Here is a 16898-nt window from a genome sequence, read left to right as displayed (position 1 = left end):
ATCCAGGCGTGGTGATTGGCTGGCCTGGCGTCGGCCCAGCCGGTTTTGATCGGGCCCGACAATGGCGGGGCATGTTGTTTGTCCTGTTTGCCCGGTTTCCGGAATATCAATATTCCGTACAAAGTATGATTTGTCTTCTTGTTTTCGAGACAAACAGTTGTGAAACAAAGCTTCGTTTGTTCTTGGACAAAATTGATTTGTCTGCATAGCGGTTCCTCCTAGACAAAGGCGAGAGAGCTAGGGTACTGCGGTGGAGAGCCTGCTGGCAACTATCTAGTTAGTGAAAGTAAATGTGCGGAGTAGAGGATCTATAGATGGAGCACGCCGTAGCATTCTGAGGCGCTCTGCTCTGCTCTGCTGTTGTTTGGGCATATCTGTGTGGTGTTAGACGCACAGCATAGGAGATCTCGGTTTCAAAAAATCGACGTCCTGAAGAAAATCGTAAGCTGTTGCCGGGGTGCCAGGATATTTATATTCTTTTATGTCGCGGGTCAGCTCGGCGGGTCGCTTGGAGTCGGCTGCTGCGGGTCGGGAAGTGGGGCTTACTGCTGACTAACGCTCTTGCATCATCGTGCAGGTACCTTGTCCCGCAGCTGATCACGCCAGCAACCACCGTCCACGAGTCTGACGAGCCAGCAATTGGCGTTTTATATCCCCTTCATCTTTACGCCGCTTTTTAGCAGTCATGAATGAGTTTGTGCCCCGCACACAGTCGATTGCCGATGTTTACCCCGCCGAAACAACCAGCGACTCCGGCCTCGATATAGATCAGGTTGCCAGATGGACTGTCTTTCTCAAACGGTTTAAGGAGATCTATGACGACATCCCTGAAATTGTTGCCAGGAGCCCAGGCCGTGTGAACATTATTGGAGAGCATATCGATTATTCGCTCTATGATGTTCTTCCCGCCGCATTGCGTGTTGACGTCTTGATTGGTGTTCGGGCCTACAGAATACCCGGCCCAGATGGCATTGTGAAGCTGGCAAACTTCAACGCTACCAAATTTCCGGGCCAGGATTTCTCTGTTCCTGGCGGATGTGATGTTGAATTTGACATCAACAAGCATGAGTGGGCTAATTATTTTAAAGCAGGTATGCGGATAGCTCTCCATTTTCTCCGCGCAAAGTCTAGCGGGAACCCTTCTCCACCACTGCGCATGAAGGTACTAGTAGATGGCAACGTTCCCCCCGGAGGTGGAGTTTCCAGTAGCGCAGCATTGATTTGTGCCAGTGCGCTGGCTACAGTTAAGACGCACGGATATAACCTTTCGAAGCAAGAGCTCCTGGATTTATCCTTAGTATCTGAGCGCAGCGTAGGGGTGTATTCTGGAGGGTATGTATTGCTATATGCTCTTTTCTGCAGATAATAGGTATTTTACTTACCACTTGGCAGCATGGACCAATCCGCATCTGTCTTCTGTCGCAGTGGATATCTTCTTTATACCCAATTTTACCCAACATACTGCATTGCCAATCTGCCAATTCCGAAGTCCAAGCCGGAGATAACATTTTTGGTGGCGCAAAGCTTTGTTATCTCTAACAAGGCCGACACCGCTCCCACCCGCTATAATCTGAGGGTTGCTGAATGCACTCTGGCAGCACTGGTTTTAGCAAAACTGCACAAGGTTACTTTATCACCAGATACAAGCCCCCTAAATTACTGTCTTCGCTCCTTTCACCAGGAGTTGATGCAACAGGAAGGGCGCTTAAACGATCCCCTCGAATACCAATTGGATTCTATTATCTCTGGTGCAACAAAATTACTCAAACAGGACAAAGGCTATACCCGGGAAGAAATTGCCAAAATTCTCGAGATTTCCGTTCCCGATTTGGAGTCAACCCATTTATCTGCCTTTCCGGTCAAGGCAGACCGTTTCTATCTGCGCCAGCGCGCTCTCCATTGTTTTAAAGAAGCACGGCGTGTTATCGACTTTACTGCCTGTCTAACAAAATCAGACCATATAGATAACCACAGGCTCAAGTACCTTGGCCAACTTATGAACGAGTCACAGGAATCTTGTCGTACCCTATATGACTGCTCGTGTCCTGAAATCAATGAGATGTGCAAAATTGCCCGTGATGCCGGCGCCCTTGGAAGTCGTCTAACTGGTGCTGGCTGGGGTGGATGTACTGTGAACATGATTCCTCAGACAAAGGTTGAAAGTGTAATATCAGCTCTGAAGAAGAAATATTATGAAAAGCGATCAGAGCTGACTGAGGAACAAATGAAAGTGGCAATGGTCATTAGTAAGCCTTCAACCGGAGCATTTGTGTATGTGATGTCCTCCAATATATCCTACCAGTCTTAGCGCCGCTATTAATACGCTTCTAGGATTCACGGCTCTGCCATCACCGATATACTTTCTCCTTAAGGAAGGTTGGCTTATGGAGTAATATAGTACTAATCTAGTGAGAATAATATATTGAATAAAAGTATAAGTTGGAAGTACCATGTAATAGTTATTCTACCTGCTTAGCAGCATGGATAAAGGTTTGGGTTCAGCCACTCCGGCCGTCCCAAAGGCAAAAGTCACATCCAACTCCTTATAATCGTGGTTCGTGGACGACAAATAGTTGTAAACCCGTCAATATGCAGTCGGGTACGTAGTCGGGTTTTTTCGAGTACTTTGGCGTTTTGACCGCGTAGTGTAGCAGCCAGAGGTGGCTCCCAAATCAGTATAGGACTTCAATCTCATATTCATGTGTATTGAATACTCAAAGCGGTACGGAGTAAAATTACGCGGCTATGGATAGCTTCCGATATTTCTGTGATAGTGACTGAAGCTTAATTGACCTGACCACCCGTGCCGTTGAGCAAAAAGGTCGCAAATCGTATACGGAGTATATGGAGAGATATATTTGTGATATTTAGCCTAAGGTTCAGGTTTTCTTTCCAAAAAAAGAACTTAATTTCTTCATCCCGGACGTATTGACCTTCTTAAGGTCCTTAATTCCTCGTGACTGGTTTGCTTTCTTCTTCTTTTCTTCTTCTTCCTGTTTTCTTTTTTTCTCGGATGCTGCTTCAACCTGCTCATCATCAAGCATTCGCTTCCGGCTCACGTTGTCATACAATGTACGCGAGGCTACAACCTCTGCCCGAAGTTTGGCGACGTATTCTAGATGCTGGTCTAGACTAGTAAAGTCTGTCGGGCTCGCTGGAGAGGCGACTATTTCACTGATCTTGGCAGATAGTTGTGGTGGAAGGTAGGAGGACTGGATATATTGAAGGGCAGTGCGGACACGCAGTAGTTGAATAATCTCGGTATTTGTGGACGGCGTGGAACTAGAAACAGATGATTGGCTTAAGTCTGTGGCAGGTGTGCTGGATATTGAAGACGGTGTGTGATCGATAGTCGTGGTTCCTGAAGACTGTGATTCACAGTCATTTCGAATCATATTTCCATTGCTCCCTGAAAGTATGTCAGATGGAGACTGTGAGTCATCCTTACTGCTAATACTCAGAACTGGGAGCTGTAAGGCTCGTTGAACAAATCGCTCTTCCATACTAGGGGGTAGGCCGTTGGTCGCCATGTTTTCGGACTTTGATAATAATTCTTTAACTAGCTTATTTTCATTTAGCCGAAACATCGTTTCCCCCGCTTCAACTGTGTCGCATACAGCAGTCATTCGGCCCTCAATTTTGGGCCGGAACTCTTTATCAAGCAAGATGTTTCGAAGGTGTGTTGACAGGTCTTCTCGCGTATCAAGAATATCATCCAATGGCTGAAATAAACGGCGGGATGATGGTTTCGATGGTGTACTGAGAATTGGTAAAAGAAAGAAGAGCAGATCTATTGGAGTAGCAATAAAAAGCTCGGCTGCCTTAGACGTAAATCCCTCTTTTTGCAAATTCCCGTTCCCGTGCAGACTGTCGGTATCATTGGCGGTGTCATCTTGTCCAAATTGCTCTCTCACAAATAGAACGCTGCGCGGTGAAGAAGCTGGAAGCGTCAGCGATGTGAATTCAAAGACTCCCAATTTTGGACAAAAATAGTAGCGACTTCTGCTGCCAGTCCTCGGATTTTCAAGGAGCACGAATCGAGAGTCTCCAGAGGCGCCGGCTGGAAGAATTAGAAGTTTGGTCTGTTTTTGCGGCAGAGTTGGGTCTGTTTCTGCTGCGCCATGAGATGCCTTGCTAGTGGGGGCAGCAGAACGGGTTCTCATATTCTTCAAAAAAGGGATATGCTAAGAAAGAAAGAAAGAAAGAAAGAAAAAGGGAAAGGGACTCGCTGCTAATCACGGCACGGCATAGTCAACCCTAATGATAAGCTCGCGGTCTTCATGTCATGACACCGTCCAGACTTGGCGACGCGACAGAGACGCGTCTTGTCGCGTGTGGCATTTCTTCATTTAACGATCACGGGCGTTTCATCGAAAACCGGCAACCGATCTATCAAAACGACTTTTCGAGACCTGCGGTGTGAGATATAGCTACATACGGAGTAAACGAGAATTATAACCATCTGGGCGCGCCGTTGCTTCTTCCGTGTTTTGGGGTGTTGTGGGCCACAACATTGCTGCTCGGCAACCGCACTGCGATCGTGACTGCGATGGGTTAACTATCCAGCTACGTGCGATGCTTGTTACTACAACATAGACGACCCCCCGCCTGCTTATCGTATAAGTATGTCTTTTCTACTAGCCTTCACTTTGCGCAGCTGACGGAGACTAGTGGCTGAAATACCATGGCCTCCCAAATCCCCGCACGACGCTCTGATGAGCTCGCCTGGCGGTCGCCGGAAATTCCAAGAGATGCAGCAGCGGAGGCTTACGACTCGCACGAATCTGAGTCCGAGCAAGAGCAGGGCCAGCCAGTTGTTGGACAACACGGATTATGGTGCCGATGAGGACGATGACGAGGAGACGTTGCAACTGAAACTTGCAGCTATCGAGGCCCGCTTGAAGCTGAAGAAATTACAGCACCAGAACGAATTAAGATCGAAACCTCCAAGCTCTGGGACAGACAGTAGTCACGTTCGGGGAGAATCGAGAGACTCCAACACCAGCATACATTCTTTGGTTAAGTCAGGAGTCAGCGGCAATCAAGATGGTGTTCAGGTGCCATTGTCGCCTCTACGGAAAGCGGCGACTCCCAGGGATCCAATATCTCCAAGGCGGGTCGCCTGGGGTATCGACAAGGGCCTAAAAGGGGACCAAGTCTCCCTCAAACGGCCTCCACTATCCAGAGAGTCCTCGCGACCCGGAAGCTCCTCTAGTTTTACAAGACAGCATACGCGAGGAACGAATCACTCTGCGCTGGTGTCGCAGAGTTTCCCAACCTTTGAAACCCCCAAAATCAAAAGCTTTAGTGAAAGGCTTCGTGAAAGCAAGGCAATAACAAAAGCCAAATGGGACAGAGTTCAAAATGTAGCGCGAAATCGACGAGCCGGGTTTGACGTGAACAAGAAAGAGCTAGAACATTTCAAGGTGGCTGCAGAGAAACAGAATCCAGCCAACACCAGTCTTGCAGTTGGGAAACCTCCTGTCCCAGAGTTCAGCCGTGCTGACATTATGCAGTCGTATGATAGGCCGCGCTCGCCCCTGCGTCGGAATAATACTGTGTCTGTAGTCACAGATTCAAGACCCTCATCAAGAGACACGACGTCTCTGGAGCGCAGTAACTCTACCTCACGAAGCAACCGTACCGAAAATGATGTTCATAGACATGGGATAAAAGCTCCTGATCCTTCGAAGTTTGAGCCATTTTCCGGTCTTCACCTCTCAAGTCGAATCTTACCACACTCATACATTACACGCAAAACAGAATCAATGAAAAGGCTGTGCATACCTGACTTGCTCAAAACAGTGAAAGCTCCTGACTTTGACCTCCCTGATACTGATGGCGATTATGTTGTATTTGGTGTCATTGCGTCAAAATCAACGCCCAGGGAGCATAAAGAGAAGAAGCCGGGGCTTGAAAACAAGAAGGACCCCTACGATGATGGCCTTAACAATCAAAGTAAATACATGGTCCTCACCTTAACTGACCTCAAATGGAGTCTTGATCTCTTCTTATTTTCTACTGCATTTCCGAAATACTACAAAATGTCACCGGGAACACTGATTGCCATTTTGAATCCTTGCATCATGCCCCCGCCACCTGATAAAATCAATACAAACCGCTTCAGTCTTACTATATCATCTTCCGATGATACAATTCTAGAGATTGGAACTGCTCAGGACATTGGTTTTTGCAAGGCAGTAAAGAAAGATGGCAAAACCTGTGATGCCTGGGTTGACGGCCGCAAAACCGAATTTTGCGACTTTCATGTCGACATTCAGCTGCAAAAAACAACTTCAAAAAGAATGGAAGTTAACAGTGGCCCGGGGTTCGGTCGAGACCCTCGGCGGGGGAGGTTTGGTAGCCGTGTGGGCCGAGGTCATGAAAGATCAGAAAAAGGCCTTAAGAGCGAAGGTGCTGTCTATGATCGGACCTCTGGATCAATGTACTACGTTGCACCTCCAGTTCCAGGACATGCGGGATCGAGTGCTTTAGGTCTGCGCTCTGCTGCAAGTCTGATAGATGCCGATAACCCTTTTGTTAATGGCGGAGATTCCTTTCATCGCCGTGGGGAAAGTGAGAGTGATAGGTTTCGAAAACGACTTGCAGATCGAGAAAAAGAACGCAATATTGCTAAAAGACTCGGCGAGTTCAAAAGCGTCGGCTCCGAGTACATGCGTGCTCAGCAATCTGAACAGTCGTGCAGTGACTCACAGCCGGCATCTTCTGGAACTTCATCACAATATCGCACAGGTGACGACCTACTGTCAGCAAGGGCAGCATTAGGCTTAGACAAAAACCCCAAAAGTGCAAGCAACGTTAAGCTGGGAAGAATAAAGAAACGGGATTTTGCGAGCAGCAATGGTGTAACAAGTACCAATGTGCGGCTGTCTCCAGTGAAGAAGACGAGATTTATAACCGCAAAAGGGATTCGTGAAGCCGGTAGAGACAGCTTGGAAACAAGCCAAGACGCATATTCGGACGATGATCTGGATATTGTACAGTAACAAGAGTGATTTTCTTGCTTGTATTAGTATCAATGGGCTACCAAAACGGCTGATAGCATTAGAAGTGTACATAGAATGCCTTGGTGCATACGTTGGATAGAAGTTGCCTGTTTAATGATGGTTATGATAATGATATTCATGGCAAGACATGGGAGGAATTGAGAATTAGTACTTCGGTTTGCTACTGCAGTTTGATTAATGCAAATTTACGTTGTTGGCTTGGCCTTAACTAATGTACCTCGTCCTAATAAAAAGCCCAATCGCCAAATTGAGTCCGTGGTGCGACAGGCAAAACAAAAAGGAAAACAAATTCCACTCGTTCCACTCCTCTTTCCATCAAATACCATAGTTCACCAATTCCAGATTTGCCAATATTGGCGAGCAAGGAGACAAGGGAAGTCTTTGGCTCAAAAAAAAGGGGGGGAGGGGGGGGGAAGAATAAGATTGCCAACTAACACAGAAATGCACAAAACAGAAAGTTGATTGGTTGATTTCCATAAAAGAATAAAGACAAAAAAAAAGGGTAAGCAGCTGGAATAAAGAGAAAGAGAAAAGAAGTCATAGGCATCATAAGAGCTTAGAAGGAGAGGAGTATTGTAGGTTGATGAAATTGAAATAGTTGATACCTTGAGTCCAACAACTGAAAAAACATTTCGGAAATGTTACTGTTGAACGTGGTCCAAATACTCACCCCGATTGATGAACCTTTTTGGATTGAGACTGAGTGCTACGTCCAAGGGTGCTGGAGGTCCTTTTCTTTCCTCTCTCGCTGGTAGAAGACTTCGCTTTGGTACGCGTCCAGCGATCGAAAGGACTAGAACGATTTCCACTTGGCGTAATATGATTGTTTGGAGTAATCTCAGGCTCGGTTTTCTTGACATGGGAGCGAAGAGAGCGGCCTGAAGCAAGAGGGGTTGAGGGCGTCTCCAGGCACGTCATTTTTGTTGGTGGGGTAACTGGCAGCTCAGCTGTCTCAAAAGTCGCTTTTTGTCTAGGGGTAACAGGTCCAACTTCAGGTGTGTCATTCTCTTCTTCTTTTTCTTCTTCTTCTTCATCATCATCAGTCTGTGTATTATGTAGGACTTGTTTCATAGCATCTGCCTTTGACGCACGAGTGCGGAATTGCTCGGTGGATGGGAAAAGGACGCGGGGTTTAATGGATGAACGAGTCATAGGGCGAGTTCTGCCGGTGGGGATGTCATCTAGAGAATCCATAAGACCGGATTCACTACTGCCATCGGATTCTTCGGGATCATCTGGTGTGAATTTGCGAAACACCTTCCTTCCACGGCTATATAATTATAATTAGAAACGACTTAGCACAAAAGGGCCTGGGTAGATAGAACTTACAAAACATAGAGTATACCGTCATCGCGTTTTACCATTTCATCCACGGCAGGGTCGCGCTTTTCTTTATCTTTGCTCAGTCTTCTTCTTTTCGATTGCCCGTCGCAGTTATCGCCCTTGGGTGTGTCAAACTGTGTTCCAGTAATAAAAGGATTGTCTTCTGCAGGATTGACAGAAGGAATGCGATCCCTAATATCCGTATAAATTTCAATGGAGCTGGAGCTTGTCGGCTGAGGGTCGCCATGGAAGCTTTCTAGAGAAAATCCACTGTATTTTTTGCCTTTCGAACGATTCTGAGAGTCCATATTGTGCGGGGATTTGGCGAATAGAGTTCGCGCGACAGGCTCAGGGTTCGCAATCTGCTTCTTACGAGGCGTTTTTGCTGGCGTTGGAAGCATCCCTGCTGTCATTGAAATTTGCTTGTGTGAATTTTCCATGGTGTTGTGAGAAGGCTGAAGTGAGGTGAAAGTGTTCTTGGGGTTATGGCCAGTGTGTGTTTTAGCGAATAATGAATGAGGAGTGTGTTGTCGCTTAGAGTTGGTTCTGATTTCTTCTGCTTCACGTGAAGCAATGGGTGACTTATCAGGTGAGCGGGGGATAAACGGTGATTCGTCTGAATCAAAACTGAGATGATGGGAGTTGCCGTCCAATCCTAGTGCATCGTCAGAATATTGGCTTGAAAACCAATGAGGCGATTGCACATCAGAGCATTCTGACTCACCAGCCTGTATAGGATCATTGGAACCAGTGCATTTTTGGCTTTGAATTAAGCAGTATTCAGATGTATCACGAGTTGCAATACGCTTTGACCGTCTTGGTGAACAGGAATATGGGGAATAATTGTCATATCCAGCACCACAAAGAGGAGCAGGGGGGGTTCGCAGCCTTCCTCGAGGGGGAGGAGTAGTCGCCATTTGAAAGATTCTTGGTCCCCAAAATTGTCCCTTTAAATCTCGGTATTGCAATAGGATATACTGAAGGATAACCTGGTCAGTGTTTACAAGTTTATTCTCGCGATGGTCAGAGTAGTTTGAAATGCTTACTGAAATCGGCGGCACAACCAAAAAAAAGGGTAAGATCCGACTCCCAGAGCAACCTTATCGGGATAGTATGAAGATAATCCAAGCGACTGAACAAGCGGCTGGTAAGCGCGAGCGCCAGTAAGAAATCGAGATCATCCGCAGTTGATAAACGCGTCTCAGACAGAGTCGGGGCCGGGTCTCCCAGCAATCAGACTTATAGCTTTAGCAGAATGCAGCTATATTTTCGGAGTATCTAGACACGAGTAGTGAAGAGATCGTAGTCAAGCAGCAAGTGTTCGTGTACATCCGCAGTCCCGCGAGGTCGCGTCCAGGCAGGAGTCGCAACAACAAAATTTCCGACAAGCTATCGCAAGCGAGCCACGATTCCCGATATACTTCCAAGACCTAAAGATCGAGTAACGGTAGCTGTGGAATATTGTAAAGGAGACCAAAGGTTGAGGTATATGAGGAGAGGAGATCAAGTCGGCTTCATGATGTTGAAGTGCATTCAGGTGGTATACCAGCCACAACCTAATGCCTGAAGTGGTTAGCCGCCCAGTGCCTCTTCCATTAGGCCAATCAACGCCGGCCATGACTTGCAACATAAAAGATTCAAACCCGCGAAGCCGCTTCATTGTTCGGGCTATCTGGTGCCTTATCTGTATGGTAACGACTTAATATCCCCCGGATGTTTACGTCTATGATCCAGCACAAATTGCTTGGAGAGGGAGCAACGAATCATGGCCCACCTTACCAATGAGATGGCAGATTTACATCTGCAACAGAACTCCGAAGAGGATACTTGGAACTCGGACACGAAGCACCAACCAAACCAAAGTTCTAGCAATACTGAAGAGTTGCCGTCAGTGGAAGAAAGGGAACGGGCTCTGAGAACAGAATTGCAAACAGTACGGGACATTAATAGCGTGATTGAAGGCGTGGTTGAAAGTTTAGAGCGCGCAAAGGGCAACATGGAGGTAAAGCAGAGTTCAATGTGCTTATTTCTACTTATTACTTACAGGTAGTACAATAGAATGTTTCTCGTACGGTTAGCTCAGCCTCTACCCTTCTCGATACGTGGACACGGATTCTTTCTCAGACGGAACATAACCAGAGGCTCATTTTAAACCCATCCTGGCAAGGCGCAACCCAGGATATGGCAGACATTGAAAATGAGGCCTTATTGAAACAACAGGCTGCTGAACGAAGAGAATTAGAAGAGCAACAACGGAGGGAGGCGTTGGCTCAGAAAGCGGCCGAAGAGGAACGTAAAAGAGCTGCGACCACTGTAGCCACGAACAAGAATGTACGGACAATCTCATCAAGAGGGAGAACCAGGACAGTGGGGCGAAATCCTTCATCTACTTCAAGTACATCACAGACTAGCGGAAGCGGGACACGCGGTGTGTCGAGGGGCGCGACGGGCAGAGGGACAGCCGGTCTTAGGAGACCACCATCCACTACCACAAGAGGGACAGTTGGTACAAACAACCGAGGGCGGCTTCGTGGCAATTGAAGTAATTGGTTGTATAAGGCCGTTTTTGCATTCATCGTCTCTATGATACCCCAATCACAAATATTCAATACATACATCCGTGAATTCCTATAGTTAAATATGTGTTCGCGTTGATGCATCTAACATCTTATCATATCTATGAATATTCAGCCACCTAATGAGTAAATCCGACATTCATGTTGACGAATTTGGCCCTATATACACCTTTTTGTACTCCGTACGGAGTACTGAGTATTTAGATGTTGTAACTATGTAACTTCCCCCACGCACTGCCAAGGGCGAAGCTTGAGCTTGAACTTACGCGTGATTTCGAAACAGTCAATTTCCAAGCTGGGATACACTCAAACTCATCAATGGATAGCTTGCGGATCTAAGGAAGACGAACGAACCATGAATTTCGCGCCGTACCAAGATGAGTCTCCTGATGCCGAACGCGCGCTCTCCCCTTCTATCACAGACGCCAACCGTACAAAGTCACCAAGGTCGTCCCCGCCAGCGCAAGGCACCTCCCCAAACCACCTACCTTCTCCAAGTGTTTTTGCTGGCCAGGGAAGAAACAGTTTAGAGAACAATGGAAATTCGGGATTTGGAAGAGAGAGATATGTCGAGGCTGGGCGGCTGGATGTGAGCGCGTTCGAAACGAGTCTGCCGATACCTCTCCATATCGAGGCCATGTTGGCGTATGTGCTACTGCCACCAGCAGGAGGCGTATTTCTTTTGCTACTGGAGCATAAGAGTGACTATGTGCGGTATGTACTAGATGAAAATAGCCGTGGTTTAATCACATAAATGCGTTTAGATTTGCAATGTCTGACTGGTCTATCCTCCTAGATTTCATGCCTGGCAATCTAGCATGGTATTTACGGCACTCTTTGTACGTCGATTCGGGCTTACTTCTAACGTGAAGAATAGCTGACTTTTTTATGCAGATAATCCACATGTTATTTGCATGGACGAGCTTCATCTCGTGGCTCCTTTTCGTCATTGATATCGGTTTAATCGCATTCCTTGCCTCACATGCATATCGGGATGGTAAGACTGTAATACCAAGCTACGTAATATCTAATAGCTGACAGCGGCAGTTGACACGCTCGAACACTACGAAGTGCCTTTCTTCGGTCGCCTAGCCAACTCCTTCGTTGACGACGAATAGCTTCTTCATACTTTTGGTTTTCAAGGGAAGCTACTTCAATCGTCTATAATTTTCAGCCGTGTATAACTATCATTCTTTTTTGATTGGTTCCGGCGTTTGAGCTGGAGTTTATCACTGTATTGTACGCCATGTCTACCAAACGCTTTATCAGTTTCCATATATGCATACTGCAGGGCAGCCATAAGTTGTTTTCAAACCGATCTATTTTATTTGGTAGGACTTTGTTTTTGAATTATACTCCGGATTATAGTACAATGCAATCAGGCTGTGTCCCCAAAAATCTGTTTATGAGCAAGTTGAGTTCTTCTCCGTTCCACCCAAACGGTTTGGTTAGATTGTGGTACCATGTAGTATATACTTGTTTGCCTCCCCAAGAAAGATTCTTATGTTTTCTTACGTTAGACTGCATCCCAGGTTAAACCAAAAGTATGGACACGGTATACCATTCTCATTAAACGTATCACATAAATCAAACCCAATTTTACGTGAGAGCTAGAAAACAATAGCAAATTGCAGACAGCTATCGGAAGTATACGGCACAATATGCACAGGTCGTATCGGGAATGTCAAATAAGAAGGAGATGGTCAACATCATGATCATAGGCGGGATATCGTATTCAGGTTAAAAAGGGGGGGCCAAGCAAGCAGGGAAAATTATGAAGGAGTGAGAGATCAAAGAAATTAGCCAAAGTCGACTCAAGCTGCGAACAAAAAAGGTCAGTCTGTAACAAAAGAAATCCGTTATGAGACTTGATCAGTAAATGCGTCATGTCACTCATTTAGCAAAACATCCACAAGAAAAACCATTTGCGCAAATACAAACGAACCTTGGTAGCCAAAATCTAGCACTGTTGCAAGTAGTTACTTGGTACGAGACCAGGAGCAGTAGGATTGCCGGTAACTTCAGCTTCCCACCAGCCGTCATCTTGATGGCGGAGAACTGCAAGAATGTCACCTTTCATAAAACCCAGCTCTTCTGGTATTGCAGCTGTATAGCTGTACATTGCTCGAGCTAGATGAAAGGAAGTATTAGAAAGAGAAAAGGCACATGAGGCAGATGGTGAAAAAGGCTTACCAAAATGTAGAATTGGGCGTCCATCTCTGCTCAAAGGCCGCGAGTCTGGTGTTGCTATACTTCTACTTCTGCTCCGGTATGGCTGCACGCTGGAACCAACGTCGGATGCGGAGCCATAATACATACTCATCGGACGTTTGGTATTGTCTACATTGCTGTAAGACCTGGAATGGCCGGTATATTCTCCAGCTCCTCCCCCATGCATATCCATCTGGTTTGCGGACAATTGGAGCTCCATACCATTCGAGCTTGCAGGCCGTTCCGCGCGCATAAATTGCGGCTGAGGGGAAACAGAGCGGTGCGCCATACTGGGAGAGGCACGGGATGCAACGCTTGGGGAGGCTCGAGGTGCGGGACTAGGGGACGCACGCTGAGTATATTGGGGTGAGTAAGAACGCTCCATAGTAGGTTTAGTCGGGGTAGTGGTAGTAGAGGCACCTGGCGATTGTCGATATCTACTACCCATACTGCTAGATTGATATGCACTAGGACTCGGTTTGTTTGTGCTGTACTGCGGTTGATGACGCTCCGCTTGCGCTGGTGGCTGTGGACTTGTGCTTCTTCTCGGGGCAGGGGAGGCAGCACGGCTAATAGGCCTGGCTTGCTGGATATTTTGGGCTGGTGGTGTGTTTCGCTGCGCTCTAGTAGGGGTATTGAACAAGCTCTGTGTTTGTCCTACATATTTTTGAGTGGTCTTTTGCATCTGAGCAGAAGTGAATGCTGGTCGGGGTGCATCCAGTCGCTTCACAGGTGGTGTATCGCTATATGATGGCGGAGGTGTAACTCGTTTCACTCTCTGTTTGTTGTCTTGTGGTTGAGGTTGAGATTGCTGTGCAGGGGCTGCAGGCCCCATTGGGGTTGAGAGTCCATGGTATCTGTCCGCCGAAACTCGTACAGACGACTGCTTTCCAACAACCTTAAGATCAGCAAGGGCTTGGGCAATGGGGTCCGCATCAGGGTCTTTCTTTGTTTGAGGTCCTCGCTGTGCTGTTGCTTCAGGTGAGGCAACATCAAAAACATTATTCCCGATGTTCAGTTGAAAATTTGCTCTGGGGTCAACAGGTTCGGGGCTTCCACTTCCATTTTCAGCTTCAAGGGCAGGCTGGCGATTATATATGCGACTTGGGGTTTTCGTCTGCTTTGGGCCTGCCCATGTATTACGATTCGTCTGGGGAGGAGTAGCTTGCTGGGCCTGACGTTCTTTCTCATGCTTACTCTTCCTACGGAATGGGCTGTTGCTAAAAAATGCACTGCGTTTCTTTTGGACTTGTGGTTTGGCATCAGTCATACCGGGCATGGGAACGCCATTGATAGGCTTTGTGGGGGATTGCTTTCCGCTTGGCGGTTCGATGCTGGAGAAAGATGTAGGATTCGACACCTCACTGTAGGAATGAGATTCTCGACTGGAAGGGCGATTGGCACTCAAAGTTGAACTTTTGTCCGAAGGAGGGCCTGTTCGACAAAACATAGTCATGCCATCCGTTGGATACTCATTATGAGGAACTGCTGGGATATCTCCGTGCTGGCTAGGTTCGTAATTCGGCGGTAAAGCATTCCCACGCCTCGGATCCATCTGCATCTGCTGTGCCGGTGGCATGGACCGTATCTGTTGGGCTTGATGCGTTGCTTGCGCGGTCTGGATTGGTTGCATCACCTGTGATGGTGGTACATGATGAGTTTGCTGTGGCGGTTGAATAGGCTGGATCGCTTGCATAGGTTGCATATGTTGTTGTATTGGCTGCAATATTTGATCTGAATCTGGTTGCAGAGATGGCCTGTTGGCTTGTGAAAGTTGGGCGTGCTGTGCTGATTTCTGGGGGGTGACAGTCGCCTCCCTGCTCGACGGCGCGTCCATATCGCAATGGTTCATTCTTCTTGCAAGTTCAGAGTCAGGGTCATGGTGAGATTCGTAGGTTGATGGCTGCGGAGAAGAACTTCGAAATGCAGGATTAATTGTTCGCTGAAACTGAGCGACCGAATAGCCTTCCTCCTCTGATACTTCGGAGCTTGCGTCGTTTACATCTCCTCGGCAAAAATTAATATATTTTGGAGGAGCTGGTATTTCTTGCCCTGTGCCCCTGTCCCGAATAAATAGGCTGATATCCTTCTCAACTTCACAGTTTTCTAATGATACCCTAATTTTCTCGCAAGACTAGATATACATAATTCAGTAAATATCCAAAAATCATTCAGACTGGGGAGCATCATACCGCGTCATCGCTAACACAGGCCGTAGATGCAACATTTGCATAAGTCCAAAGACTGCTTTTGGTAAAGTCCAAACGCTCTTCTTCTAGATCTTGGAATTTCTGCAGCCATAATCAGCAGGGTATCGCAAAAGTCATCGTAAGGCAATTACATCACAAGCAGCTTTCCATTCTTTATTCCACCGGCCAGTCGTTTCTTCGAGAATTTTTACTGCGGATTCGTACTCATTGCTGTTAGAAGCTAGTTGAATTTGCGTTTTCTCGAGCTTCGCTTTGTTTTTCCGTTCTTCTTGTCCCATTACCATGTGTCCTTGAGCAAGATATCCTTTAATTCGAAGGCAGTCTTGTTCATATCGATCTCGTGACTATACGTTGATGAGCGCCATTGAGTTACAGGCGGGCTGGCCTCTTCTTACCTTGTTGACTGCATGAAGCTGATGTATTTTAGTTTTAAGGAGCTTCTCGATTCCAAATTGGACAATTTTTCTTCGTTCCTTCATGCCCCCCGCGAAAGCAGCAAGAGGCTCCTCTAGTTCTCCCTTCATCTGTGACGCAATGGCAGAATGTGTTTTCCCGATGGCTTCTGTTTCCCCTCTCATTGTATCTAGCGAGGCACGAAGGGTACCCGCCTCACAAGAACCCAGGGGTTTCCGGCATAGGGCCAACAGCTTTCTAGCATACTCATCTTCAATTGCAGCACGGGCTTTCGTTCTGTCAGAGACCGTGCGTGTCAACCAGAGGGAGAAGAAAATACGCACTGCTATAAAAGGTCTTCAACTCATCGCATGTAACTTTCGCATTGTGCATGCGCTCCAGCATAGGACCAACGCCAGCATCATCCTTTCCCCAAAAATTATTCGCGACTTGAGAATTGTAGACGATTAGCCGCTTAGAAGTAGTCATCCTCAAGAAAGTATCAACACTTACAGGACAACGATACTGTTGGAGCTGCCGCCACAGTTCCGGGCATTGTGATATGTTAAACGCGTAGACGCCGAGTATTACTTGATCATAAAGAAAGATAATTAATTGTTCTTCCGAGGCCGCCCTTACCGGACGTTGCTTAGATGAAAAAATGAAAGCAAAGCAAGCGTACGTGTCGAGAAAAGACAACTCCAAATACACAAAAAGGTCACGAACGTCAATCGACCCCAACCTTAACAAGCCCAGGCCCTCTCCTGTCCGTGAGAATCGCCCGCCATTCAAACGGGCGGGCATTGTTTACGCCCGTTTCACGGGGCAACCGAGAGCGAGGCGCGGCCGAAAGGGCTTGGCGCCTCTTTTGCGGAACTCGCGTCTTCAGCCCTACACTGCTGAAGGAACCTGGCGCACTCGCCGCGGAGTAGAGTGATTATGTGCTCCGTATGGGCTGTCATAGCTGCTGTTTGGTGGCTCTCGGGAATCTGCATTGGATTCGTGTGGTATCATTTGTCTGCTGTCACCAGTGCCATGTGGCACTCACTGTTCATTATTCCGTACATAGCCAATGTGTTTGAAGAAAGGTACTACAGAATAGAATTACCGGTAATGAAGGGGCCTTCGCCTGGTTGTCTTACTCCGGGCGGCTGCGT

The 16898-nt window shown here is 47.1% G+C and overlaps 7 protein-coding genes across 7 annotated transcripts; 4 read left to right on the top strand and 3 right to left on the bottom strand.

Moving 5' to 3' along the window:
* Nucleotides 1-685: 685 nt before the first annotated feature.
* On the top strand, nucleotides 686-2371 carry GAL1 (galactokinase; the record flags this gene model as incomplete). Its single annotated transcript, XM_049255117.1, has 3 exons — nucleotides 686-1332; nucleotides 1393-2271; nucleotides 2332-2371. 3 exons carry the CDS (start codon nucleotides 686-688, stop codon nucleotides 2369-2371), a joined length of 1566 nt encoding a protein of 521 aa, XP_049105972.1.
* Nucleotides 2372-2879: 508 nt separating this feature from the next.
* LOZ57_006095 (uncharacterized protein) lies at nucleotides 2880-4163 on the bottom strand (the record flags this gene model as incomplete). Its single annotated transcript, XM_049255116.1, has 1 exon — nucleotides 2880-4163. The coding sequence occupies one exon, from the start codon at nucleotides 4161-4163 to the stop codon at nucleotides 2880-2882; it is 1284 nt and encodes a 427-aa protein (XP_049105971.1).
* A 552-nt stretch (nucleotides 4164-4715) lies between these two features.
* On the top strand, nucleotides 4716-7007 carry LOZ57_006094 (uncharacterized protein; the record flags this gene model as incomplete). Its single annotated transcript, XM_049255115.1, has 1 exon — nucleotides 4716-7007. One exon carries the CDS (start codon nucleotides 4716-4718, stop codon nucleotides 7005-7007), a length of 2292 nt encoding a protein of 763 aa, XP_049105970.1.
* A 687-nt stretch (nucleotides 7008-7694) lies between these two features.
* On the bottom strand, nucleotides 7695-9268 carry LOZ57_006093 (uncharacterized protein; the record flags this gene model as incomplete). Its single annotated transcript, XM_049255114.1, has 3 exons — nucleotides 7695-8298; nucleotides 8358-9006; nucleotides 9076-9268. The coding sequence occupies 3 exons, from the start codon at nucleotides 9266-9268 to the stop codon at nucleotides 7695-7697; spliced, it is 1446 nt and encodes a 481-aa protein (XP_049105969.1).
* Nucleotides 9269-10116: 848 nt separating this feature from the next.
* LOZ57_006092 (uncharacterized protein) lies at nucleotides 10117-10892 on the top strand (the record flags this gene model as incomplete). Its single annotated transcript, XM_049255113.1, has 2 exons — nucleotides 10117-10353; nucleotides 10410-10892. The coding sequence occupies 2 exons, from the start codon at nucleotides 10117-10119 to the stop codon at nucleotides 10890-10892; spliced, it is 720 nt and encodes a 239-aa protein (XP_049105968.1).
* A 390-nt stretch (nucleotides 10893-11282) lies between these two features.
* Nucleotides 11283-12045, top strand: LOZ57_006091 (uncharacterized protein; the record flags this gene model as incomplete). The annotated part of the gene is made up of 4 exons (XM_049255112.1): nucleotides 11283-11641; nucleotides 11724-11766; nucleotides 11822-11924; nucleotides 11975-12045. The coding sequence occupies 4 exons, from the start codon at nucleotides 11283-11285 to the stop codon at nucleotides 12043-12045; spliced, it is 576 nt and encodes a 191-aa protein (XP_049105967.1).
* Nucleotides 12046-12887: 842 nt separating this feature from the next.
* On the bottom strand, nucleotides 12888-16297 carry HOF1 (formin-binding protein; the record flags this gene model as incomplete). Its single annotated transcript, XM_049255111.1, has 7 exons — nucleotides 12888-13057; nucleotides 13121-15272; nucleotides 15331-15429; nucleotides 15480-15692; nucleotides 15744-16030; nucleotides 16086-16190; nucleotides 16255-16297. The coding sequence occupies 7 exons, from the start codon at nucleotides 16295-16297 to the stop codon at nucleotides 12888-12890; spliced, it is 3069 nt and encodes a 1022-aa protein (XP_049105966.1).
* Nucleotides 16298-16898: the final 601 nt, after the last annotated feature.

Source organism: Ophidiomyces ophidiicola (assembly GCF_022830035.1).
Source record: "Ophidiomyces ophidiicola strain CBS 122913 chromosome Unknown scaffold_35, whole genome shotgun sequence".
Classification (NCBI taxonomy): domain Eukaryota; kingdom Fungi; phylum Ascomycota; class Eurotiomycetes; order Onygenales; family Onygenaceae; genus Ophidiomyces; species Ophidiomyces ophidiicola.
This window is presented reverse-complemented; position numbering and strand designations above follow the sequence as displayed.